Below are 27396 nucleotides of genomic sequence, written 5' to 3'. Positions count from 1 at the left end.
GCTGACTTCAGCTCTGCTGCAGTTTGTTCCACTTCTTTGCAGCATAACAACTAAACACAGCATCACCATGGTTACTGTGAGCTCTGGGCTCCACTATCTGACCTGTGTCCATAGATCTCAGAGACCTGCTGGGTTCATACCTGACTAACATCTCACTGATGTATTCTGGACCAAACCCATTCACACATTTATAACCAGCAGCAGAACTTTACAGTCTCCTCTGAGGCTGACTGGGAGCCAGTGTAATGTGTTCTGACCTCTTTGTTCTGCTTCAGACCTGAGCTGCAGCGTTCTGAACCAGCTGTAGATGTTTGATGAAGACCATTACAATAGTCCAGTCTGCTGGAGATAAAAGCATGGACCAGTTTCTCCTGATCTTTCTGAGTCATTAAACCTTTCACTCTGGAGATGTTCTTTAGGTGGTAGAAGATGTTTTTGTGATAGATTTGATCTGATGCTGAATGTCAGATCTGAGTCAATCAGAACACCAAGGTTTTTGACTTGGTCTTTATCTTCTAAAGATCCAGACTCAGATACTTGCTGACAGCAGTCCTCTTTTCATTGTTACCAAAGACAATCACCTCCATCTTGTCATGGTTTAGTTGAAGGAAGTTTTCTAGGACACGCCCCCCCTCACTAAATTGTCCATATCTCAAAAAGTGTTCATCAGATCAAACTAAACATTTACAGTGTGAATATTGGATAATCACTGAACAATTGGTAAACATTTCAGGTAGGTTGTTTGTTGAAATGACCCAGCAGCTTCTTGCTCCAGGTGTCTTCTTCTGTTCGGCCACAGGTGGCGCTAATGACCAGAGTGTGATTGTAACCTCCGTAAAACACCAGCGAAGAAGAAACACGATCAGCGTCCTCCAATGAGCTGCTGCTGTCAGTGCCCGGGGAGGGAAGGCTCTGCTAATGCTAACTGTCTGCTAATGCTAACTCGTCTCATTATGTTCCTGAGCCGATGAGAGGGTGATGGTTTTTAGCGCTGGAGGTGCAGCGGCCTCAGGATGCGCAGCTTCACCGGGCAGCAGCAGAGCTCTGGGGCGGCTCCAGCTGCTAGCAGCGCCTAGCTAACATGCTAACCTGGAAAAGGGCTGCAGCTCAATGAGGTCCGGGGACCCACCTGTGTTCGTTCAGAGATGGTACAAAGGTGAGTGTTTGTGTCCACAAGTGTGACATCAGAGACATAACTTTATATAGCAGCGTTAGCATCATAGCTAAGAGGTTAGCTGCTAAAGAACAGGCTTTGAATGCAGCTCAGCTCGTGTTTTTAACGAGTCAGATTTAACACTGGGATAGTTTGACCTCCATCACCTGTGATTCACCTGTTTGATGGAAGAACCCAGTAGAGTAGTTCCTACCGAGCATGAAGCAGTGTTAGCATCTAAATCTAAATCTGTGTTAGCAGTGATATCATCTGTTAGCATCTAAATCTGTGTTAGTTTAGCAGCTGTTGTCACTTTCCTGGATTACAGAGCCTTGGATTAGCTTCACTAACTGGATTAGATGTTTCCACCATGGAGACAGAAGCTCCTTCAGTCTTCTCCCACAGTAGTTCATAGAACTAACTCAATCAGAAGTTATTGATCGCAGAACCATGTCTTTATTGTGTTCTATAACTAATGGTATCTTTATAGGAGCATAGGGCAGGATTTGTGTCAAAAATAAACATGAATTTAAAGTTTTTTTTTTTAATGCTAATGGTTGATGAAACGTTATAAACCAAAGACAAAGAGTCCACACACATTTCTACCTGTTGCCTTCAACACATTGTGATACATTTTGTTCTCCTGTTCTGGGCACAAACTTCTCACGCAGTTCTGCAGACGTGAAGTCTAATGACGCTGATGGTAGTGTGCGTTCTCGACTGAGAAACATCTTAATACCAGAAATAAAGAAGAATGAGAAGAAGTCGTCTTGGAGACTGAAAGAAGACAAGCACAGTGGACTAAACTACTGTTTGGTTCTGCAGATGTACGCAGAGGCATGCGCACATGAACAGCGAGTAAATAAATAACTGTCACAGTTGGAGTACGGATCGGGACACATTTTCATCATCCGACCAACAGTGAAAACTTTATTTTTTCTTAAAGAAATGACATATTTATGTTTGTTTTAGTGGTAAACAGATTTTATTAACAAACAACTGATAATGTCATCATTAGATCAGCGCACAGTTCACAAGAGAAAGTGAAACACAAACGGGGCGCAGTGCACGCAAGAGACCCATGAGCCCTATGATCCTTTAAGTACAGAAATATCTGACAGGAGCAAAAAGACTCAGCTTTGATTCAAAATGGACTGAATGTTCTTTGTTTTTAAGATATGAAACAGTCTCTCTCTCCACACCTGGAACACCTGGATCGTCGTTCTTAGAGAACGCGTCACAGGAAGCCGGTGACATTGTTGACAGCTCTGACAAACATAATCCATCCATCAGTAGTGTCACTGTGTCCCGGTCGGTGGGGGACAGACAAATGGCCCCAGTGGGCCGGATCTGGCCCGTGGACCACTAATTGGGGTTTTACTGCTGTTAGTAATGGTATCTTTCACATTTGAACTGATACTGTGTACCTGTGAATCAGTATCTATTTCCTGTACTTTTGTGTGGTAATAAATAGTGTTGGCATCGTTTGGATTTTAACGATTCTGATTCCGATTCTGAATTTCGGTTCCTGTTCGGAACGATTCTCGATTCCGATTCTTTGAGTTGTGCAGGTCAACAGGTCACAGATTTCACAGGATAATTTTTTTTATTTGAAAAAGCCTTTAAACAGGTTATTTTTATTAATTCACTTAGTTAATATAGTTTAATGTGGTTACTGTAATGTAACTAGGATATTAAATTAACAAAGGTTTCCAACTGTAACTAAAAGTGAAACTTTCTGAAATAAAACTACAAACAAGTTGTCATCAGTTTAAAAAACATAGAGCTACAGGTAGATGTGAAACTAAATAAAACAAACTCAAACCCTGGAACAGTCATGTGACAAATCAATCAATAGTTTTTGTTGAGAATTATTATTATTATTCTGATACAGTGGAAACAGAAACTATAAAAAATAATTATATTATGAACCTGTTTTTATTGTAGGGAACATATTATATACATACAGTAAATGTAATTGGAGTCTGAAGCCACAAAAAAACACCACTTTAAAAAGATAATAGACTAATATAAAACCTCTTTACAGTTATGAGTCATTTTGCGCTTGCGCGACTTGTGGTGATGACGCGCAGGTGACGACATAAACCAAGATGGTGGCGGCCCGGACTACAGCTGATATTATGTAATAAAGCCTTAAAAGACATGAATATAATGAAAAGTGTGGATGGACAGAGACATAAACATGTAGACACACACAGACTTATTTTTTTTTTTTTTTTTTTTTTTTAAAGGATTTTTTTGGCTCTAGTGGCCTTTATATGACAGTTGCTTGACAGGAAGGGGGTGAGAGAGAGCAGGGAATGACACGCAGGAAAGGGTCCCAGGCCGGGAATCGAACCTGGACCTGCTGCAGGTGAGGAACTACAGCCTCCGTACATGGGGCGGGCGCTCAACCCACTGAGCTACACACCGCCCCACACACAGACTTATTAAACACACACAGACTTATTAAACACACACAGACTTATTAAACACACACGGACCTCGGTAAACGGAACAGGCTTCACCGACTGGCAGGCACTAGGACCCAGAGGTGGAGGAAGTGCGTCCCCGTAGTTTATCATTTTTGGAACCGGTTCTCGGTGCCCAACCCTAGTAATAAATGGTAAATAATTAAATCTAAATGCTCCAATTTACCATATTTATCTCTCATAATAACAAACATCTGTTTGTATTGTATATTGTAACATTTTCTTCATGATGAAAACCTGAACTAGTGCTTTTTTTTTTTTTTTAAATAACTGCAAAAAAATAGAAAGCTGCTCTATGTTGTATTGTCTATATTTTATTTGTGCACAGAGGTAATAAAAACCTATGTGAACCTAAAAATGAACATATTTCTGTGTCTGCTGGAACACAGCGACTAGCCTGGTCTACGGCTCTGAAAGCTGAGTCAGCGTCTTTGTTACACACTTTTCGACCAAATGAAGCAAGTTTTGGTTGGGTGCTACTGCTAGGGCCAGAGCTTAGTTAGTTCTAATCCTGTTTATCCTAAGAACTGTGTGTGGGAGGAGCCTGTTTGTATATTTTAGCTGTGCGGTTACGAGGTGAAGGAGAGTCAGATTAAAGAGGTGTGTGTGTGTGTGTGTGTGTGTGTGTGTGTGTGTGTGTGTGTGTGTGTGTGTGTGTGTGTGTGTGTGTGTGTGTGTGTGTGTGTGTGTGTGTGTGTGTGTGTGTGTGTGTGTGTGTGTGTGTGTGTGTGTGTGTGTGTGTTCAGTCTGCAGAACCTTTTTATCAGCTGTTACTGAACCCTCAGCTACGCTGTTGTGTGTGTAATGTTGTGTTCAGGTACTGCTTGTACTCTTCCACTCCCTCACAGTCACAATGATGCGTTTAAGTACCAAACATACCATCTTTTGATTTCACGTGAATCGGTACCAGGTAGTACCGAAGGAATTCAGTCGCTTTCTAAAAAGTACACAATAAGCATTTTCACACACACACAAATCTCGCTCTTGTTCAGTTCTCGCAACTGAGGTCAAAGGTCAAGAGGTATAAACTCTCCATGGCTGACAGCGAGATTTAGATTATTTTTCCCGTTGGGGCATTGATTGCTTAAAAGATTTTTTGCATAAATGTGGTATCAGTCTGCGAGGCAGAAAGACAGTTAGATGCTAAAGCTAATGCTGCTAAAGCTAATGCTGCTAAAGCTAATGCTGCTAAAGCTAAAGCTGCACAAGAGCTGAAAATTCAGGCTTTTCCTGACTTTTCAAACTGTTTACTGTCCATCTTGTGAACTTCCTTTAAATTTGTAAATGTAATATAATAATAATAGCTTATTAAAAATAATAATTGGCCTGGTTAGTGAATGGTGGACCTCATAAATGTACCTTTTCAAAGTGAGAACTCATCCTGTTCTTTTCACACTTGTCCCTCAATTACAAGTAGACAGTCATCAACATCCCCCTCCAGATTGGTTTTCATTATAACTCAACTTTTTCCTAAATGTCCTAAATCTAAGATCTTAGACGTATACATAATAAATTATGATCACATCAGAATATACAATTACTAACTATCTTAAACGGTTTCTAAAACAGCTGTCCCCTATGAAGATACCTCGAACAGAGTTAAAAAAAAAAAAGGACATTAACTCCAGAGGAAATAATTGCACGCTTCTCATTTTCAAACTCTATCAACGTATTGATATCCTGACACACACTGAATTAGGTTATCGTATATTAAACAGTTTCTGAGAAAAGCTGTCCAGAGCTCAAACCTATATCCTCCTTCACACTTTATGGCGGGGATAATAATACAGTAATATATGATTTATTAGCGCTTTTCAAATACATTTTACAGTTAGGCCTGGGCCGATAACAGATTTTGCTGGACAATATATTGTCCCACAAATTATTGCCGATAAACGATATTGTTGACATTTTTTAGACCAAATTAATCACTAATATAATAATAACATATAATAATGCAAGTACACCTTTTCAAATGCAATTAACTTGTATTTCTCATTAGTATTTTTTACCATTGGAATGTCAAGAACTTTTAAATATTTTAAACAAATAAAACAAACAATTAAAATAAACTCAGAAAAAAAATGCACTTTAATAAATATCACAAATAAAAACAATAAAATAAACCCTTTCTCTGTTAAGAAAAAAAACACCTCAAATATAAAACTACACACAACCAAAGCAATAAATTAAAGAGTTTATCACGTCTCTATCAAAAAACTAAATAGCACTTGGAATAAATGATAAATATTGAGACACAGAGGTATATAATATAGTTGTACATTCCTTAACAGGTATCACTTCTAATCCAGTTAGAACCTTTGTAAACAACAATGCTAGTGGCCCCGCCCCCTCCTGTTTCATTCTGTTTTGTTTTCATTCAGTCTTAAACCAAACAGAATGGACCAAATAGTTTCTAGTTTACTCTGTTTATTCTGCTATCTATCTTTAAAAGCAAGGAACGTCTGTGTACGTGTGTGTGGAGCAAATATCTCTCAGACGCGGTGAGAGTTCAACCTGATACTCGGTCAACAGGGTTCCAAATACCCCGAGTGTGTGTATCTGTTATTTTAGAGTAATTTAGTCATTTCAAAATGTTTATTTTAATTTTATTTCACCTCTGGACGGCCCCGAAATGAAACCTATTCAATTCTTGACCTCAGGGTGTGAGGGGGCGCTAGCGCACCATCTATATCTATTTCACTGCACAGCTCCTCACACGAGCAAGAGTCACGTGTGCGGCCAGAGCCAATCGCTGCGCACACAGCCAAGCAGACACGGACTGTGATAGAGAAGAATATAGTTTAGACCGAGACACTGGAGCTCTCTGAATAGATCATATGAAACCATCAGCCACTGGTGAGTCTTTAGCAGACACGTTTCTCAACCCGTTCAATTCTCCATCTGGAAAACTACAGATTATCTGTGGTGCCGTGCATGGAAGCTAAGCTCTGACCACTCGGTTCAAAGGTAAAAAATGATTTTAGTTTTTTAAAAAGACAGCCGAATGTACATAATACTTTAATGTTGCAATGCTGCAATGTCTATGGAGTTTGGTTATCAGCGTCTCAAACATTTCACAGGAACACACACACAAGGTATTTATTTATTTATAATAAAAATATACTCAATGAGTAAAATAAAACAAAAAACTAAACAATATTTATACAAAAAGTACACAAAATGACAACAGAAATGCATAAAAATATACAAAAAGGCTCCAAAAACACACAAAATTACTCCAAACAGCATACATTTAAAAAAGAATACACCAAACAATCTTATACACACACACACACACACACACACACACACACACACACACAGTATTTATAATAAAAATATACTAAATGAGTAAAATAAAACAAAAAACTAAACAATATTTATACAAAAAATACACAAAATGACTCCAGAATCACACTACAATGGCAACAGAAACAATAATTATACAAAAACATAACAGAAAGATACAAAAAATACACATAATGACTCCAAAAAACATACATTACTGAACAATATACCAAACAAAAAAATATAAAAGGGAGTAAAAAACACAACGAACACATTTATCATGCACATGTCCCATAGAATTAAACCAGGAAAATTGCACCACATTTTGCACCCACAAATATACCCCTTATGCTCCCACATGAATGCATACTTCCAACAGGCACTGTACTAGTAGAACAAACATGCAGGTGCTGACGGTGAACCCTCCTCATCCAGTCTGTTTGGAGGCTAAAGACGAGGGAAACTAAATACTTAGATTTAGCTTGGATGCTAGCCCCACTCAGCATCCTCGCTTCTGCTTCCAATCACACCGCTTACGTCTCGTCCACTGGCGTGCACCGTGAGTAACAGGCTCCACTGCTTCACAGGCCGCTGGGTGTAGCCGGCGTATCAATCAGAAGCTACGTAGTAGGTCCAGAGTTACTGCATCTACTGTAACTGTTTGATTGACCTAAACCTAAGATTACCTGGCTGTGGAATACTATTATAGAGTAATTACGCTGCAGGTTCACTGATAAATAATTAGAACTCAGTTATCTGTTGTTTAATATCCGTTGCTAACACTAGCATCTGCAGCCGACAGGCGTGCCACCAAATACGCACGCATATGACAATATACCGAGGCCGGCAAACTTACTGAGTTCATTTTATTTATCGTCCGGTTAATTGATTTATCGATATGAGTTTGACTAAAATGCTCAGATATGTGCATCATTCCCAGGTAGGGTCTGAATTCCGACCGCTGGAGTATTCTGTGTTGTCATTCACCTGGGGTCACCTGTGTGGAAACAAGGGGACTGCCCTTGCTTCACACTGCTGGGGGGTCTTTCATCAAAGTGTTCTTAGTAGAGCCAGGCCTACAGTTTAAACCTGGTTTAAAGCCGTTCATGACTACGCCCCTTTTCCCATTCCATCAAACTCTTCTCAGCTTGGAGCTCTCCAGCTCAGCCAATCAGCTGACAGTGTTTAGATTAAATACACGTCTTCATTAGACCCATGAGATCGATCACAGATTTAATGATTACAGACGTGAGGGCGGATGCGCTGCAGCTTTTAAACGATGACTAAACAGCCAATAGAAACCAATGCTGAGACCAACAGGATGTGACATCATCTGTTACTGAGCAGTGACAATAAAGGACGGACGTGTTTAAAAAGTTTGTGCTTTGAACATTTTAAAAGTAGTAAAGGGTTGGTGTTATTTAGTCAATTTATCACAGAAAACAACTGATCATGTGATCACACAAAAGAGATGTAACTCATAATTAAATAATATATAATTAATGAGACTAATGAGTGTTTGATGAACTCAACACTAAACATTAAATTCTAATGAACAGAGGGAGCAGCTCAGCTGTGCTGTTGGATGCTGTTGGATGTCACATCCAACACTGTAGACGCTTCAGGTACAGGTGAGCTGTGCACGTGAGGTACGTGCACTGTGTGCACATCTCTTAAAGTGATAGTGTATCTTAGTGATTGGGAGCCTTAGTGCTCCGCCCTCTCCCTGAAGCCCCTCCCTCTCTGTATATCCACAGCTTTCTCATTATTAATCTCTGATCAATAAATAAACACATTTATACCGTGTGGTAAACAGAGGTGATGATACACACGTATATATTATATATTATTACTGATGTTTTAAACACATGGAGACTGTGATATCATTAATAATACGCTACACATTAAACCTGTAATAATGATTATATCATCATCTGTATCGGTTTAAAATCATATTTAAACATTTATCATTATATTCTGTATTAATACCGTATTAAAGTGGTATTTCAAGTATAACAGAAGTCTTTATTGAGTGTTTTAAAACATCACTAAATGACTTCTTTAATAATGATGACGTGGTTTCATGAGAGTGACTCAGCAGATTAAACCTGGTCAGGAGCAGGTTTGACCCACGGACTGTTACCATGGTAACCAAGGTGTTTTGTTCCAGTTAGAACCCGACTTAATGGAACCAGACTCTCAGGTTAAACCTGGACTTAACTCTGAGCTGGGTTTGATCAAACATCCTCTGATTAGCTGTTCAGATCCCTCCTCCAGTCTGAATATGTGTAAAATGGTAAATGAACATGATTTATATAGATCTTTATCACCACTGAAACAGTCTCAAAGCTTTACATATCTGCTCATTCACCAGTGGGACAGGACTGACATGCAAGGCGCTAGTCAACCACTGGGAGCAACTTAGGGTTCAGTGTCTTGCCCAAGGACACTTCGACACATAGTCAGGTACTGGGATCGAACCCCCAACCTCTCGATCAGAAGACGACCCTCTACCACCTGAGCCACGGTCGCCCGTAATATTAATAATAGACACTATTAAAACACTAAAGATCTCTGGAATAACATAAACATTGTTAGGTTGTAATAAACAAGCTTGTTTACGTTATTATCTCTGACCTTTGACCCCCCGGTCGTGTGAAAAGTCTTCAATCTTTTCTTTAAAGTTGAAGTGATGAATATATAAATCTATAATATGAACATGTTTACTCTGATTCCTGTTCCTGACTGATTGTTGTTCTGTTTCCAGGGTAACGGCTGAATGATAGCATCCAAGATGTCCTGTTCCCCTACTTGTCCTGTCTCTGCACACCTTCGGAGCGTTCTCTGTGTGGTCCAATGGGACGCCTCCGTTTCCCCCAAACACTGTGTGGAGTTGTTCTAAAGTGAACAGTAGCTGTGATAAGTTGATGAACCAATGACAGGATGAAGTGACTAAGGTGACAGAGTATCTGCTTCCTCCTCTCCCTGTTCTGTTCACGTTGAGCTTCTTTAGGCCATGGTTCGTAAAAAAGGTTCTCTCATACTATGTGGTGCTTTCCTGTTTGTGGCCTGGAACGCTTTGCTCCTGCTCTACCTATGGGGTCGCCCTCCCATTGGACGCCTCGGAGAAGGAGGCGGAGCTGAGCCCGGAGGGAAAGAAGAGTGGGGTCTGGGGCGAGGGGGGGGCGCCCACCTGGCTGGGGAAGTGATCCGTCTGGCTGAGGAGGTGGAGCTACAGCTGGATACGCAGAAGAAGCTCCTTAAACAGATAGAAAGTCTCAGGGCGGTGTGGGCCCGACAGAGGGACTTAGGGAAGAGAGAAACGGACCATAAAAAAGGTGTTCAACCTGAGGTTCTCCACCAGCCCCCAGACACAGCGCTTCCTAAAACCAGCGTGACCGTCAGGGAGCAAAGTGAAGCCAAACGCACACAGAAACCTCCTCCTACGGCCCCCTCAGACTCCAGGTCCCAACAGAACCAGGTTCCTGGAACTAAAGACCCCTCCACGTCCACGTCTCCAGCCCCAGTGGTCATCCCCGTCCTGGTCATCGCCTGTGACAGGGTGACGGTCAAACGCAGCCTAGACAGACTCATCCAGTACCGCCCCTCTCCACAGCTCTACCCAATCATCGTCAGCCAGGACTGTGGCCACGCAGAGACCGCCCGCGTCGTCGCTTCCTACGGAGATCAGGTGACCCACATCAGCCAGCCCGACCTGTCGGACATCAAGGTGCGACCGGAGCACAGGAAGTTCCAGGGCTACTATAAGATCGCCAGACATTACCGCTGGGCCCTGAACCAGGTGTTTAACACCTTCTCCCAGTCCACAGTGGTTATAGTGGAGGACGATCTAGAGGTGAGTCACTACTTCCTGTTTCTGTGAATGTTCACATGTTCTAAAGGGTCATTACAACTTTAATAATATTACATCTTTATTCTCATAAAATGACGACTTTACTCTAAAAATATTATGACTTTAATATAAAAATATTATGACTTTATTGTAAAAATATTATGACTTTAATGTAAAAATATTATGACTTTAATGTAAAAAAATATTAAGACTTTAATGTAAAAATATTAAGACTTTAATGTAAAAATATTAAGACTTTAATGTAAAAATGTTATGACTTTAATGTAAAAATGTTATGACTTTAATGTAAAAATATTATGACTAATATAACAATATTGACTTTAATGTAAAAATATTATGACTTTAATGTAAAAATATTGACTTTAATGTAAAAATATTATGACTTTAATGTAAAAATGTTATGACTTTAATGTAAAAATATTATGACTAATATAACAATATTGACTTTAATGTAAAAATATTATGACTTTAATGTAAAAATATTATGACTTTAATGTAAAAAAGTATTATGACTTTAATGACTGGTAGTGCCCAGATTTTTATTTTATTTTAATGTGGCCCTAATACGCCGTCATGTTTAAAAAGATTGGCATTAAATTGAACATTTCCTCCCGTTTGTTGCCCCCACTAGGGGGCTCGCCCCACACTTTGAGAAGCACTGGCTTTAGGTGTGAACACTCCACAGACACTGAATGAATAACTTCTTCCTGCTCCAGGTGGCTCCAGACTTCTTTGAGTATTTCCGAGCCCTGTACCCCATCCTGCGCGCCGACCCCAGCCTGTGGTGCGTCTCAGCCTGGAACGATAACGGCAGAGACGCTTCGGTGGATCCCACCCAGGCCCAGCTCCTCTACAGGACCGATTTCTTTCCCGGGTTGGGGTGGATGCTCCTGAAGGAGATGTGGGACGAGCTGGAGCCCAAGTGGCCGTCTGCGTTCTGGGACGACTGGATGCGTCAGCCGGAGCAGAGGAAGGAGCGCTCCTGCATCCGTCCTGAAATATCTCGTACCATGACGTTTGGCAGGAAAGGCGTGAGTTTAGGTCAGTTCTTTGACCAGTACCTGAGATACATTAAGCTAAACACGGAATTTGTGCCTTTTACCAAACATGATTTGTCCTTTTTACTACGAGAGAACTATGATGAGAAGTTTATCAGAGATGTTTATGAAGCTCCGCTGGTGAAGATGGAGGATCTGCAGAGGTCGGGGGCCGTGAGGGGACCAGGACCCTACAGGGTCCAGTACTCCACCAGAGACAGCTTCAAAGTGTTCGCTAGGAACCTGGGCGTGATGGATGATTTAAAGTCTGGGGTTCCTCGTACAGGCTACAGGGGCGTGGTCAGCTTCGTCTACAAAGGTAGGAGGATGTTCTTGGCTCCACCCCCGGGCTGGAACCACTACGACATCAGCTGGAGCTGAACTAAAGCCTGACTCTGTCAGACCAAAGAAAACCTGGAAATAAATCCACACATTGGCTTTCATAACACTGATGTTCTTTAGCGTTAGCGACGATGCTACGTACCGACCATTGGCCACGTGCCTTGCTTCTTAAGTACATGATTGGTGTGTTTTCTAAAAATATTGACCTGACATTAATAAAAGTAGAATCAATACCACAGAGAAAAAGAAGAGATAAAATATCACATTAATGTGTTTTCATTGTCATTAGCCACATGTTCAGACTAGCCTTTGCTGCTAATGCTACACCGTGTTTGTTCTGCACACTTCAGACCTGAAACACACACACACACACACAGTGAGGTCACATGACTTATAACTATTGGATAGTGTTACTACTTCCTGGTTCCTTACAGAGATGATCTGATGAAGGTGGGCTCACAGCAGGGTTGGGGTCAACTGTTCAATTACGACTTCAATTATCTATGTTCAATTACAAATAATTTCCTCAAGTCAATTCAATATTCAGTTCAATATTATCTGTCATCTAATTAGTTCCTCATCTATTGATGACCTTGTTAGGTTTCCTAATCAATGAATATATTGATATTTATGGTGTGGGCTCTGAGCCTTTTTTCTGTCACTATAAACATAGTTTTATATATTTTTAATAAAGATAAAATGATCCTGTAGAGAAGTAACAGGTAAAGTTAATCTGAAACATATTTTAATAATAACTACGTATGTGTCAGACATAGAACATGGTTCACCAGGTTTGTGTTTAATTACATTGTAATTGAAAGTTTTACAATTACAGAGTCCATTATCTGAGCTCAATTACAAATAAATTGATCACAACAGCAACATTATTTTCCAATTCTAATGATGTCATAGTTGTAATTAATAATAATGATTGACCCCAGCCCAGGCTCACAGTCCTAATAGAAGGAGACACTGATGTGTAAGTTTATTAAATTATAAACGTCAAATACAAATGTTAGATTTTGTGACACTTTAATTTGACTAATTAAAGTGTTTTATCTCATGAATTCAGTGTTTGTAATAGTTTAATAACGCGACATGTGCTCAGTGCAGATTTACTACAATAATAACTTTTAAAATGGATTCATTTCCTCAAACAAATGATTACATTTAATAAGAACAACAGAACAAAGACTGGGCTAATCCACATCATTGTGTGTGGGCGTGGCTAAAGGAGGAGGATGTTACCGTAGTGTACTTAGCTTTGGCACATTGTTTTCATGTGACTGTGACCATTTCTCTATGGTGATGTGTTCAACCACTGCCTGATGTCTTTATAACTTTAATACATTATGAAAAGAATAAATAAATTATTTTGATATGGATTCTGATTCTTAAAGAGTCTCTTCTTTTTCAGCGTCACTGATCAATGTATGGATCCACTATTGGTTTCTATGTCAACTAATGGTCATAAACTACAATATGTTCAAATTTACTTTGATCTCCTGAAGTGTTTTCACTGTCAACTGCCAGTCTTCCTCAGAGGCGTCTGCTTGATGTGTCCTTGACTTTCGCGTCATAATTTGCAGAAGACAAATGTATGAATGTGTATATATAGTTTTTTTTAATGTGATGTATTTTATTCAAAAAGAAGAGAAAATGAACTTTCTGGAATTAGTCATAATTTATTGTAAGAAAACGTGAAGCTTGGGTTTATTTATATATTATATTTATTTATTTATTACATTTCAGAATAAATTGCTATAATTATAATTAACTGAATCCCAACAATAGACTAATGCCTCAAAACATATGTTTTTATTGAACACAAACATTCACACAGCATGTTTACATAAGTTCATACTAAGAATCGTTCTCTACAGCAGTGATTCTCAACCTGGGGGTCGTGAGACACTGGGAGGTGGTCACCAGATGCCTTCAAGAAACTCAGAAATATATATATATATTTTAATTAGAGCCATTTTTTTCTTATTTTTACCTTTTTCTACAACTCCACCAAACTCACCATATTTTAACCTATTTTATTCACTTTTTATTGACATTTTTCTCCTTTTAATGTATTTTTGCTACATTTCTCCCATTTCTGACACTTCTACATCACATTTTAATGACTTTTCTACACATTTTTTCCACGTTCCAGACATGTTCATCACTTATAAACCATTTCTACCACTTTTACACCTAATGTCACATATGTTGATCCATTATTGTCACTTTTAACCTCTTTTCACCAGATTATTTTTGTCTATTTAACCACATTCACCATTTTTCATGCCCATTATTTACCAGTTTAAACTAATTGTTCCAATATTGACACTTTGAACCATTTTTAAAACTTTTTCTGTCTGTTTTTGTCCAGTTTAGTTTACAACTTTTAATCAATTTCTGTGGTTTTTAATTTCACCACCTTTTCCACTATTTTTGATCACTTTTAATCTATTTTATTAGTGATTAAAACATAACTAAAACTATAATAATAATAAACGATAACAGTGGATATTATTCAGATGAATAAATAAATGTGGTTATCACAGATTCATAGAACAATAGACCATCATTTTACTGACTTTATGGATGGACCCCAAAAATCTCTCCTTTATTCCCCCTTATAGATGGTCCTGTCTCCACATGACTGTTCTTTAATGTTCATGTCTGTGTTCAACCACCTTCAGCTACAGTGGGGGTCCCTGCTCTCTGGAACCTTTATTTTGGAGGGTCCCTGCTATCTGGGACCTTTATTTTGGAGGGTCTCCACTCTCTGAGACCTTTATTTTGGAGGGTCCCTGCTCTCTGGAACCTTTATTTTGGAGGGTCTCCACTCCCTGGGACCTTTAATTTGAAGGATCCCCGCTCTCTGGAACCTTTATTTTGGAGGGTCGGTGGCTGAACAGGATGAGAACCACTGCTTTAGAATAAAGCTAAAGTATCTATAATAGCTTTCTGCTCCTCTTCATATTTCTCATATTTAAAGGCCTGGATTTGGCCCCCGAGCCTCGTGTTTGACACGTGGTTCAGTAAGATGGTGGTGACGTCAATCCATTCTCGTTAAGTCTTGTCCAATAGAAATACACAGAGAAATGGACACGCCCTTTGTGAGACTGGCACCACGTTGGTCTTCATGTTCCCAGGACTAACTGCTCACAGCTTCTGTCCATGTCAAGTATGTGTCAAACTCAAGGTACAGGGCACAAATCTGGCCCTTTAGAGCAGTGAAATAGGTCCGCAGAAGAAAGTAAAACTGAGAGGAAAAGCATTTTTATTGGATAAATGACCAAATAATTCAGTCCTTACAAATTAATAAATTCATTGAAACTCCAACATTTGCAGGATGTTGTTATTTCCCTGTGTGTATGTCACATGGAGCCACAAATTGTCAAAAAAAAAAAAACTCAATTCCACAAAATTTCCCCAAATTACACAAAAATGTTGTCACAAAATCTAGATATTATAAAGTTAAAATCCTGAAGACACTGATTTATGTCACTTATTACTTTATTATTGTTATGGCCTTATACATATTTATATCAGTTATACATGGAAGTACAAACTAGGACAAAATAAGATTAACATTGTTGTTTTTTTTACACCTGAAATCTGTGGCTGACTTTAGATCAAACTGCTCCATATTTTGCCCCTAAGGAGAAATAAACTGTTATTTATTTATTTAGTTATTATTACATTATGTTTGATTTTTCATTTTTATTCATTTCATCAAAAACACTAATAATTATAGATATACTAAACATTTGTTTGTTCTTTACTTTTTTAAAGTGATGTATTTGATAGTTATTATTTCCATAATCTGTAGCTCGCTGCTGATGGCAACATTTTTAGAACATTCCAGAATACGGAACGAGTCTTTTTTTTTCTTCTTTTTTTTAAATTAATAAATTGATAATACACAACAACTTCCTTAGTTTTACATCAATGTACAACATTTACAAACATTAATTAAATACAGTTCATTAACCAAAACAACACAAAAGGAAAATATACAATAAAATAAAAACATTGTACAAGAGATATTTTTTATACATTTAACTTAATCATCAAATTAAGGAAGATGCCAAATTGAAAATTTTTAAATGACAAGAAATCACTGTTTATAATATTAGAAAACAACAAATCATATAGAGATTTCCATATAGATTTAACTATTTCACACTTGTTTCTAAATTTGTTTTGCATAATGTATCAATTGTCCACATCCAGTTTAAATCTATTAACATAATTTGATGATTAAATGTAATTTTGAAGTGGACTTCTTTATATTTGGGGAATATGACATTTTAAACATGTTCTGATGGCTGAAATTTCAAATTTAAAGTAGTTTTTAAATTAATTTAGGGGAAAATGGAGTTTACTAGATATTGTCTCATGAATTGATTATCACAATAAGTCTAATAAATCTATATAGTCTAATCTGATCTCGTGTAATGTTATTTTTTTACCTTATTATAAATATTTAGGGAGCGCCCAAGATTATATTTAATCTCAAAATAGTCCAAAATCATTATGTTAATACTGAACGAGTCCTATCTATCTTCATAGATCTATATACGACGCTTCCGGTTGTCGCTGTTACGTCATCAACACGAGCCGAAACACGTTTGTTTTTCAGGAGTTGTGGAAACACAAGTGTTTAAAGTAGGTAAACTTCTACATGTTTATCAGCTGATTACGGTTAAAGTTAACGTAGCTGAGACCAATTACTTCCGGGTGGGAGTGGAGCCCACGTGGGCGTAAATGCTCATTTACGTCCGATCGTGTGTGAATGTTTGTTAAATTAAACGTTTTAAAGATGATCTCAGTGCTCTGAGGTTACTGTGTAAAGTCATACCTCGGTTTATCAGCTTATTTAAGCTAATATTATCTCATTTAAGCTCATATTATCTCATTTAAGCTCATATTATCTCATTTAAGCTAATATTAGCTCATTTAAGCTAATATGAGCTACAGTTGGGCCACAAGCTACTTTAAAGAAAAAAACATTTTTTAGCTTTCACAAGAAGGTTTCTAAAGCAGTGGTTCTCAACCTTTTCAGGTCGAGACACTCAAAATAAAGGTCCCAGAGAGCAGGGACCCTCCAAAATAAAGGTTCCAGAGAGCAGGGACCCTCCAAAATAAAGGTTCCAGAGAGTGGGGACCCTCCAAAATAAAGGTCCCATAGAGCAGGGACCCCCACTGTATCTGAAGGTGGTTGAACACAGACATGAACATTGAAGAACAGTCATGTGGAGACAGGACCATCTATAAGGGGGAATAAAGGAGAGATTTTTGGGGTCCATCCATAAAGTCAGTAAAATGATGGTCCATTGTTCTATGAATCTGTGATAACCACATTTATTTATTTATCTGAATAATATCCACTGTTATCCAGGAACGTTTATTATTATTATTATAGTCATCTTAAAGATGGAAATCATGGTTTTAATCACTAATAAAATGGATCAAAGTGACCAGAAATGGTGGAAAAGGAGGTGAAATGAGATTTTAAAAACCACAGAAATTGGTTAAAAGTTGTAAATTAAAGTGGATAAAAACAGACAGAAAAAGTGTTAAAAATGGTTCAAAGTGTTAATAGTGGAACAATTAGTTTAAACTGGTAAATAATGGGCATGACAAATGGTGAATGTGGTTAAATTGGTAAAAATAATGATGAAAAGAGGTTAAAAGTGACAATAATGGATCAACATATGTGACATTAGGTGTAAAAGTGGTAGAAATGGTTTATAAGTGATGAACATGTCTGGAAAGTGGAAAAAATGTACGGATGTGATGTAGAAGTGGTGTTTATTAGTTTTTATTGTTGTGTTGATGGATAAACATGGTGATGTCACTATGTCAGTGTGATGTACTAAAGTGCTGTTTCTCGCTGTGTTCTCAGATGTCGTGTTTCCATAGTGATTCCAGCTTCTGTCCAGAATGTGGAAACGTTCTCCCTCTGCCAGGTCTGGCCAACGTGGTTCTGTGTCCTCGCTGCTCGTTCTCTATCGATGTAGCAGGTAAGTAGGGATGGGCGATATTGACAAAAAAATGTATCCCGATAATTTCTGGTATTTATCACGATAACGACAAAAAATCACGATAAATAAAAACTATAAATAAAAAAAAAAGAAAAGATTCACAACATAGTGTAAACAGGTTCATAACAAACATAAATAAATGTTAATAAATCAACATTAGACACATTTAAAAAGGCTACAATAACTGCTGACTCATAGAGTTTATGAGTTGATATTTTATGGAATATATTAGTGCATATGGTTATTTATTATATTTATTTTTTCACTTGAAATAAAATTATTTTTTAATAAAAAAAAACACATGAAAAGCAAAAATAACTCCATTAATGTTTTTACTGTTGATGAATCTTGTTTCATTTATCTGATAATGAGTTACATAAAGTTATGTTAATAAATAACTATGATTTCCTATAATAAAACCAGATCAAGCTGATGATGTAATCATTCAGTATATTTATGTGTAATAATATCAATAGTTACATTAGCTTAATGGGACCAGCTTTGTCTGTGAACACGTGAAATATCATTAAAAATATTGTGTTTCACAAGTTGGGACGAATGAATAGTGACATTATTTATGCTGATATTTATTTCACACAATGTGTGACATGTTTATCTTTTATTCTTCCATAAAAGTGTTAAATCTGACCATAAATAAATCTATGGTTCTCTGTGGTTTTATTTGGTCTATTATTACTAATATGGAGTGGTTAGCATTAGCTATTAGCTCAGTCTGTGTGTCGGTGTGTTAGCTTAGCATAGTTAGCTTTAGTTGAGTTTCCAGTTCATAATGGTTGCTACAGGTTCATCTCTGTCTCTGTGTTTGTAGAACTTTAGGTGGATCTGATGGAGGAACTAGGATTGGTTTACTTTGTTTATGTTTATCTGGTTTTAACCCAGTAGTGGTTTATGATGTATCGTAGCATAGTAGCTTCAGGTAGCCATGACGATCACCTCACACACACAGACAGCGGTGTGTGCGGGGAACTTCCATAAACAACGTTCTGCTCCAGAAAATAATAAGTTGTTGATAAACAGGGACAGTTTTGTTCCATGGAACAAGGTTTTTTTGGGGCATTCTCGGCTAAATTAAGGGACAAATGACACTCGCTAATTTCAGACATGAGAATTTATCCTTTATATCGAGGGATGATAAATTCTTACCGGTGAGAATGATTTTGACGATAAATCATAAACGATAAAATATTGCACATTCCTACAGGTAAACATGTGGGAATCATCTTTAAAATCGTATGCAACCACTTCATCTGTGATCCACTCTGATCCAGCTCACTGCACAGCTGCTGTTCCTACGGGAATATTTATTTACCCTGTAGTTCACACCAGCGTTGGGTTAATTAGGGTCTGAAGTCCCAGAAGCTGAGAATGCCCAAAGTCTCACCAAAATGTAAGCACACCTCAGGCCTGCTGAAAAATGTTATAATTTGACGCAATAAAAAAAATTGGTAAAAAACGCGCACAGCCCACATTATAGATGCAAAAAATGCGACAGAACTGCACGACTGGCAGGTTTGACTGATATGTATGAAATTTACCACATATGTTATTGAACCCAGGATGAGAAAAATGGTACGTTATGACCACGCCCACAACCAAACAGGAAGTCAGCCATCTTAGGTCAAAGGTCAAAAATGGCGAAACGCATTTGCGTGAACTAGTCTGAGGGGCTTCATCTGATTCACCTCAAACTTGACCAGAACACTTAGGACCCACTGACCCATGCGCCGCCGCAAAGCTAACTTTTGTTAGCACACCACCATTTCTAAATCTCTATAACTCTGACACACAACGTTCAATCAGCCTCAAATTTCACACAAATGACATTTGCCTAAGCCTAATCATGACTGCCTTGAAACATTTCCCATCATGCCTTGTGTTTTCGAATGCCACCAGTTACGGTCATGTTCACTGTTAGCAACATTAGCACGCCATAATAGAAAAATCTATATAACTTTCCTCATTTGCAATGTTCAGTGTCAGAAAGTCTTTTATGTTTACAGTCCTTTTATTGTGAAACTGCTTGCTAGTGACGTCATTTCCTTTCTCAGTACTAACGCTGCGTTCTAAGGGATGAGGGCTCTCTGTGTGTGTGAATAAGTTACAGTAAGTTTATTGTTTGTTAAGACTTAAATATTGTCATCTGACTTGGTTTAGCATTGTTTACTCACACTTGCTTTGCTTTCCTGTATCTTATGTACATGTTAGAGTATTTTCTGAGTGTATTTTAGGTCTTAATAGGTCACGTGACTGTGTTATTAGCTGTGGGAGACTGTGAAATGTGTAGCTAACTTTATTCAGCTTTAAACTGTATTCCTGTGTGTTATATTGAGGTTTACACATCGTTTATTTGTACTGATAGATTTTATTTAGCTTCTGCATCACGTCAGATGCACCGAGATGTAATTTGATACTCTCTGCTCATGCACTAGAGGGAGACAAAAACCACTGAATCCATCTAAAATCCTTTCATTATCCATTAACCCTTTACATACCTGCACGTTGGCTGTTTTGCTGCTTATTTGGGTTTTTTGACCGAGTTCATATATTTTGATGGTTTGATTCAATGTTTATTCTTGCATTACATATTTTTATACATCTGTACAAATGAATGGTGTTATTATTATTTGTACGTGATTGGTGATATTAATTATGTTATTATTTGTTTCCTTTAAAGCATCACACATACCTACAAATATTGAAACCCTCGCCATCATCCTGTCTGTAAACCAGCTGTAATAATAAATACGCTGGTAATAACTTCTCTCTGACCAGAGCCCTGTCAAAGAAAACTGTCAGACCAGTATTATCCCCTCCAGAGTGTCCCATTCTATCACAAACAGCCTCATATTTGATACACATGATGACTGTCCATCCCTAAACAAGAATCAATGTGAAAATTACCCATCATGCCTTGCGTTCTCAGATGGTGCCACTTTTAGTGGAGTCTGTTGTAACAGCTCTAGCAGAAAGATGATGTGTCGTGTTAACTTCAAACTGGTGTTGGATGAATCTTCTAAGATGGGAGCAGGTCACTGATACTACTGTGTAAACAGGCCTTTAACTGGTTTTACTGGTTTTTCCTGTTCTACTGCAATATCATTTCTACGTTAATACTAACACCAGGTTATTGCTAATGCTCATGTTAGCCCAATGCTAATGCTAGGTTGATGGTAATGCTAGGTTAATGCTAATGTTACATTAATGTTAATGCTAAGCTATTGCTAGATAATGCTATTGCTAGGTTATTCTTATTGCTAGGTTAACGCTAAAACATTTTAAATGCAATGTCAGCTGCTTGCGGCTTTAATTATGATTGTAATGGCAGAGTTGATAATTAATTAAAATGATGGTGTAATTATAATTGTAAATGTAATTTAAGAAATCTGTTGCTGTCGTAATTGTAATTAAATTGTAATTGGGAGTTCAGAAAATTGACTTTGTAATTGTAATTGCTATGAAAATTCTATAAAAATTGTCAATTATAATTTAACGCAAAACTGGTGAACCATGTTACAGTTCTATATGTACAATTCTACACAGATGTAGTTAATATTTATTAAAATATGTTTCATATCAAGCTTTACCACATTTTACTATTTAAATAATATATAAATCTAGGGGTACACTGACACAAAACAGGCTCAGACGCCCACACCATAAATATTAAAACCTATATATTCATTGATTATGAAGCCTAACAAGGTAATCAATAGTTAGGAAATACATTAGATGATAGATATTTGTTTTTATTGTATTTTACAGCTGATTTAGGACCCATTTGTCAGGTTGTTTTGTTTGTATTTAGCCCTTATGGTTCTTTGTTGGTTCTGTGTGAGCCTCTTGTGTTTAACTCTTGTCTGTGTTTCAGCTATTCCTGCTTGTGGCTCCACCCCCTAGTGATGTCTGTGTGCTTGGTTTGTGACTGATTAGCTCCCTCATGTTTTCCACCCAGGTGTGGCCCATTCCCAATCAAGCTTCCCTCACTATTTATCTGAGTGCTTGGACACAGTATGGCTGCTGGATCATTGTATTGTCTCATGTCAACGTTCCTCATGTCCTGCTGTGTTTGTTCCCTGGTGTCATCGTGCTGCCCGTCTAGTTTTTTAGTTTTCTTATTAAAGAAAGGACTTCTACCAACACTACATCTGCCTGCGTCCTCCATTTGAGTCCTCACTAACACCAAACCTTGACACCGTTAGCATTAAAGATGCTAACAAAAGCTAGCACAAGACAAAGGTTACGTTTAATGATGCTTATTTATTAAAGGCTCAGTAATTGTAATTAATTGTAATTGAACTTTAGTAATTGAGAATGTAATTAATTGACTTTTGGGGAAAGAATAATTTAAATTTGAATTGTAATTATAAAAATTGCCGGTCACTGTAATCAAAAATGAGTTTTAATTGAACATGGATGATTTAAGATGTAAATGTAATTGTATAATGTAATTGAGCCCAACCCCATACTGTCATGTATGGCTGCAGTGGTTCTCAAACTGTGGGGCGTGATGTCATGACGGGTGGGCGTGATTATTAACATTGTTTTCTTTATACTCATAACTTTATTATTTCCCGTCATGAAGTGGAAGGGGGATATAGGTTTGAGCTCCGTCCGTCCGTTTAAGATAGTACTTTAATATTCTGATGTGATCATATTTACTTATGTATACATCTAAGTTCTTAGATTTAGAAAATTAAGGAAAAGGTTGGGTGATCATGAGAACCAATGTGGTGGGGGATGTTAATGATTGTCTTATTACTGTTCTAAAATATGCAATTGCACATTTGTTGTTATTTCACAAGATTTAAAAGGGATTAGCCACAATTTTTCACAATAAAGGTAATTTTTTGTGTGCCTGAAAGTGTTTAATTCTTCAAACAACAGAAAAAGTTTAATGTGTTAATCAAAGATGGTTGTTAAAGAGCAGGAAGTGAAAGGATGTTAATTAAATTAAAGGTCATTTCTTAGACTTCACGTTAACTTTGATGTGTTTTCATAAATGTGTCAGAATTCTCAGGCCAAGAGATCCGCTCAGAGGTGGTGTTTAACAGTGTGGAGGCATCGTCGGTGGTCCTGGAGGATGAAGAAGACTCGTTTTTAAAGGGTCCAGTGGTGAGAACACAGAGAGAACCTGCTGATTGATCACAGCTTCAAACCAATCAAATCATTGATGTGTTGACTTCAGATCGACAGACGCTGTTCTCAGTGCAACAAAGAGGGAATGATTTACCACACCAGACAGATGAGGTCAGCTGATGAAGGACAGACCGTCTTCTTCACCTGTATCCACTGCAGGTAACTATAGTAACTATGTATAGTATATATACTGTTTACTATAGTATATATACTGTCTACTATACGTTAGGATGAGTAGTATACGTCAATATGAGTAGTATACGTTAGTATGAGTCATCATATACGCTAATAACACAGTACGTTAGTATGAGTAGTACGTTAATATGAGTAGTACGCTAGTATGAGTAGTATACGTTAGTTTGAGTAGTACGTTAGGATGAGTACTACACTAGTATGAGTAGTACGTTAATATGAGTAGTACGTTAATATGAGTAGTACGTTAGTGTGAGTAGTACGTTAGTGTGAGTAGTACGTTAGTGTGAGTAGTAAACGTTAGTATGAGTAGTATACGTTAGGATGAGTAGTACGTTAGTATGAGTAGTACGTTAGTATGAGTAATATACGTTAGTATGAGTAGTACGTTAGTATGAGTAGTACGTTAGTATGAGTAGTACGTTAGTATGAGTAGTAAACGTTAGTATGAGTAGTAAACGTTAGTATGAGTAGTAAACGTTAGTTTGAGTAGTATACGTTAGTTTGAGTAGTAAACGTTAGTATGAGTAGTAAACGTTAGTATGAGTAGTACACGGTAGTTTGAGTAGTACACGTTAGTTTGAGTAGTATACGTTCGTATGACTAGTATACGTTCGTTTGAGTAGTATACGTTTGTATGAGTAGTATACGTTAGTATGAGTAGTATACGTTAGTATGAGTAGTACACGTTAGTTTGAGTAGTATACGTTAGTATGAGTAGTACACGTTAGTATGAGTAGTACACGTTAGTATGAGTAGTACACGGTAGTTTGAGTAATACGTTAGGATGAGTCATCGTGTACGCTGATGACACAGTATGTTAGGATGAGTAGTACGTTGTATAATATTGTAATATTTGTTCTTGTGTCGGTAAAAATCAAACACGTTAAATTCACTTATTTAAGTGTCACAATCGATTCAACTTTGACTTTTAAAACTCACATTAAACGACTTTGTAATTCCCTTAAATTTAACCTCTCAAATTCTCTAACAACTGAGGCCTCACATGTATTTAAACTCTGGTAATTTCACGTTTTTCGTATTGTATGACGACCTGGTCACAGGCGTGCAAAACAGCTATGAAACCGGTTGAGTCGTTATATAAACAAGGGGTCAAAATTGATGACAGAAAACCTTGACTGTACCACCACTGTTGTGTTCTTACCAAATATAATTTCCTAAATTTTGATAGTTTGATCATTTACGTCAATCATTTCCTACTTTTTAAAGTTTTAAATGGTGCAGCTCCTCCTCTGAGAGGTTTTGTCTTGTTGACCTCAGAAAAAACAACAGAGGTGTGTTCCATAAAGGAGGGTTAACAATCTCTGAGTCTATCCATAAACTCTGGGTCAACAAACCCCGCGATGGGAAACTCTCTGTATCTGATTTCATTACAGCTGGTATGAAGTGGGTTAATCAACCCTGAGTTTGTAAACCTTGGGTTACTGACGTGCACGCGCGCGATAAAAAGCCATCATCAATGGATCGAAGATGACTTGAGCTGCCATGGCAACCACCCGTAAAATAGTGATTTATTCACCGTAATGGGTGAATTAAGCCGGTGTTTGATGAATATGATCCTGTTCTAAAGGTGTGTTCAGTCTTCAGTGACTATAGTGGCTTAAATCACCCATAATTAGTCACACTTTTTGGTCACTTCATCACTTTATTGCTTCAGTGACGTGACGAGCGCTGAATAATATGAATAAAATATGTTTGAGGAGACGTGACAGCAGCATAGGATGTCTGCATAGAGAGTCCTCCTGTTACACTGGATATTAAGACAGTAAATGCCGCTCGATAACCCATCATTTATATTGATTTTTAATGTAATATTGTTGCCAGAGTCATCTCGACGTTATAAAAAACACTGAAGCGGGACGCGAACCCGCAACCTATCACTTCCAAGAGCAGCGTCACAATTTACTGCACCATCATACCTTCAAAGACGCATGATCTACAGATTTAACTGTATAACAATATAAAACAACAATCGAGCCTTAAAAGTGTATTAATTTAAATGATCATCTCATCCTTTATATTATCTACAGGTTTATATTCAGTGAACTTTACTACAGACGTCAGTAGATGTTTTAATGTAGATCAACCTCTCAGTGTATTTCACTTAATGATCTACATCTACAATGTTATAAAGAAAATTACTGTTATCACAAAACAAAACAAAAAAAACATAAATCAACATTAGTAATGATGTGAACACGTCTGTGGTGTGTGATGTTACTAATGTGTTTCAGAGAAAAGTGTTAAGGTTCATTAAAGTGTTCATAAACAGTGTTCAGGTGGGCGGAGCCAGGTAGAAACCCAGGGTTTCTTTGATAAAACCTGCCAGTGACCAGGTTTAGTTCACGGACAATGTTACCATGGTAACATACTCAGAGAGAACATAACCTGCTTTATGGAATACCACTCTGGTGTCACACGCTCTTCCTCCAGAGAGCAGTGCAGTGTTCCCAAATATAGGACCTCACTCACTAAATAGGCCTTCTTTTCTGTGGCCGTAGGTCATTGGAAAAGTTTGCCAACAGATATCCTGGCCTGCACTGAGTTTCCTGTTGTTGCACGTGTGACAAAGACATAGCTGCTGTCTAAACAAAACTGTACATATTAAGGATGAAAGTTGTTGATGTAAAGTGTATGTTCTGTATTCATTATTGAGAAGGAGAGAGAGAGAGGATGAGGGAGTGAATGGCAGGGTTCAAATTGTGTAAATTGTGGATCTATTTGTAATTTTTTTGAGACGTCTCTCCCCATAATTTACAACACAGCCTCAAAGTGTCTGTGCTGTGATGAAGCTCCGCCCATTACCTTTTGTTTCTTTAAAGGCATCAAGAAAAAGAAGATTCCTGAGAAGAATCCGAGGCTTTTCATTGGATGACGATGTCACCATCATGGGTTCATGTTCCTGAAGCACTCAGTTCATTTTCTTTCTCAGTAGAACCAACGTTGATAACACCACGCCTTGGTGCACGTTTGAAAACATGAGCCAGCAACAGATGAATAGAAAGTGATATTAGTTCTAAATAAATCATTAACAGAGAAGAGAAGAGTGGAAACAGGAAGTAGTGATACAAACACCATGTGGAGCGTTGAACATTTACACAAATAACATCAATGGATTTCTTTTGAAACTTCCTTTTTCAATGAATTAATGTCCAATAAAATTTGTATTGACTTGGCTTTGATGTGCTTTAATTAGAAGGTAATTGTTATTGACGTTTGGGATCAGTTTAAAGACAGATTTCATCATCCAATGAGAAGTCCTGTCTGGTCTGACTGACATTAAACAAAGATCAAAGTAATTGGTGATCAAAGGTGATGCTGTTTCCTTTGATCAGGTGTGACACACATGGTCGTTTCAGACATAAAATATTTTATAAAATCATATATTTATGAGCAAATATTGATGAAATTTTTAATCTTAAATTGTGTTAAATAATTGAAATTCTCTGACTAATTCATTCTGATGTGTCAGATTTCCAGTTTGGAGCAGCAGCAATTTTATATATAAAAAACTAAAAGGATTATTTATTTCAACAAGTTCAAATTTTAATAAGTAAAGAAAAGAAAGGCTACGATCAATCTCATTATGAATAATGGTAATTATTATGGATTCAATCAAACAGAACCAGAGCAGGATTTAAAGCCATAAAAGACTTCATTAAAGTCTCAGTGTTTACAACAGAAAGAGTAAAAAAGAAAACAACAATAGTAGGAAGAGAAGATGACATGATGGAAATATGAATAAAAGGAAAAGAAGTTAAAAGAATCAAGAGTAAGAACGGAATCATCA

The 27396-nt window shown here is 37.5% G+C and overlaps 2 protein-coding genes across 2 annotated transcripts; both read left to right on the top strand.

Moving 5' to 3' along the window:
* Positions 1 to 850: 850 nt before the first annotated feature.
* Positions 851 to 13574, top strand: mgat1b (alpha-1,3-mannosyl-glycoprotein 2-beta-N-acetylglucosaminyltransferase b). Its single transcript, XM_028460639.1, has 3 exons — positions 851 to 1156; positions 9704 to 10792; positions 11527 to 13574. Exons 2-3 carry the CDS (start codon positions 9953 to 9955, stop codon positions 12226 to 12228), a joined length of 1542 nt encoding a protein of 513 aa, XP_028316440.1. The 5' UTR covers positions 851 to 1156; positions 9704 to 9952; the 3' UTR covers positions 12229 to 13574.
* A 3218-nt stretch (positions 13575 to 16792) lies between these two features.
* Positions 16793 to 26783, top strand: polr1h (RNA polymerase I subunit H). The gene is made up of 5 exons (XM_028460652.1): positions 16793 to 16857; positions 18098 to 18215; positions 23266 to 23369; positions 23443 to 23552; positions 26429 to 26783. The coding sequence occupies exons 2-5, from the start codon at positions 18098 to 18100 to the stop codon at positions 26451 to 26453; spliced, it is 357 nt and encodes a 118-aa protein (XP_028316453.1). The 5' UTR covers positions 16793 to 16857; the 3' UTR covers positions 26454 to 26783.
* The last annotated feature ends 613 nt before the right edge of the window (positions 26784 to 27396 follow it).

This window comes from Gouania willdenowi, chromosome 11 (genome assembly GCF_900634775.1).
Source record: "Gouania willdenowi chromosome 11, fGouWil2.1, whole genome shotgun sequence".
NCBI lineage: Eukaryota > Metazoa > Chordata > Actinopteri > Blenniiformes > Gobiesocidae > Gouania > Gouania willdenowi.
Note: the sequence above shows the minus strand (reverse complement) of the source record. Positions and strands in the feature narration are given on the sequence as shown.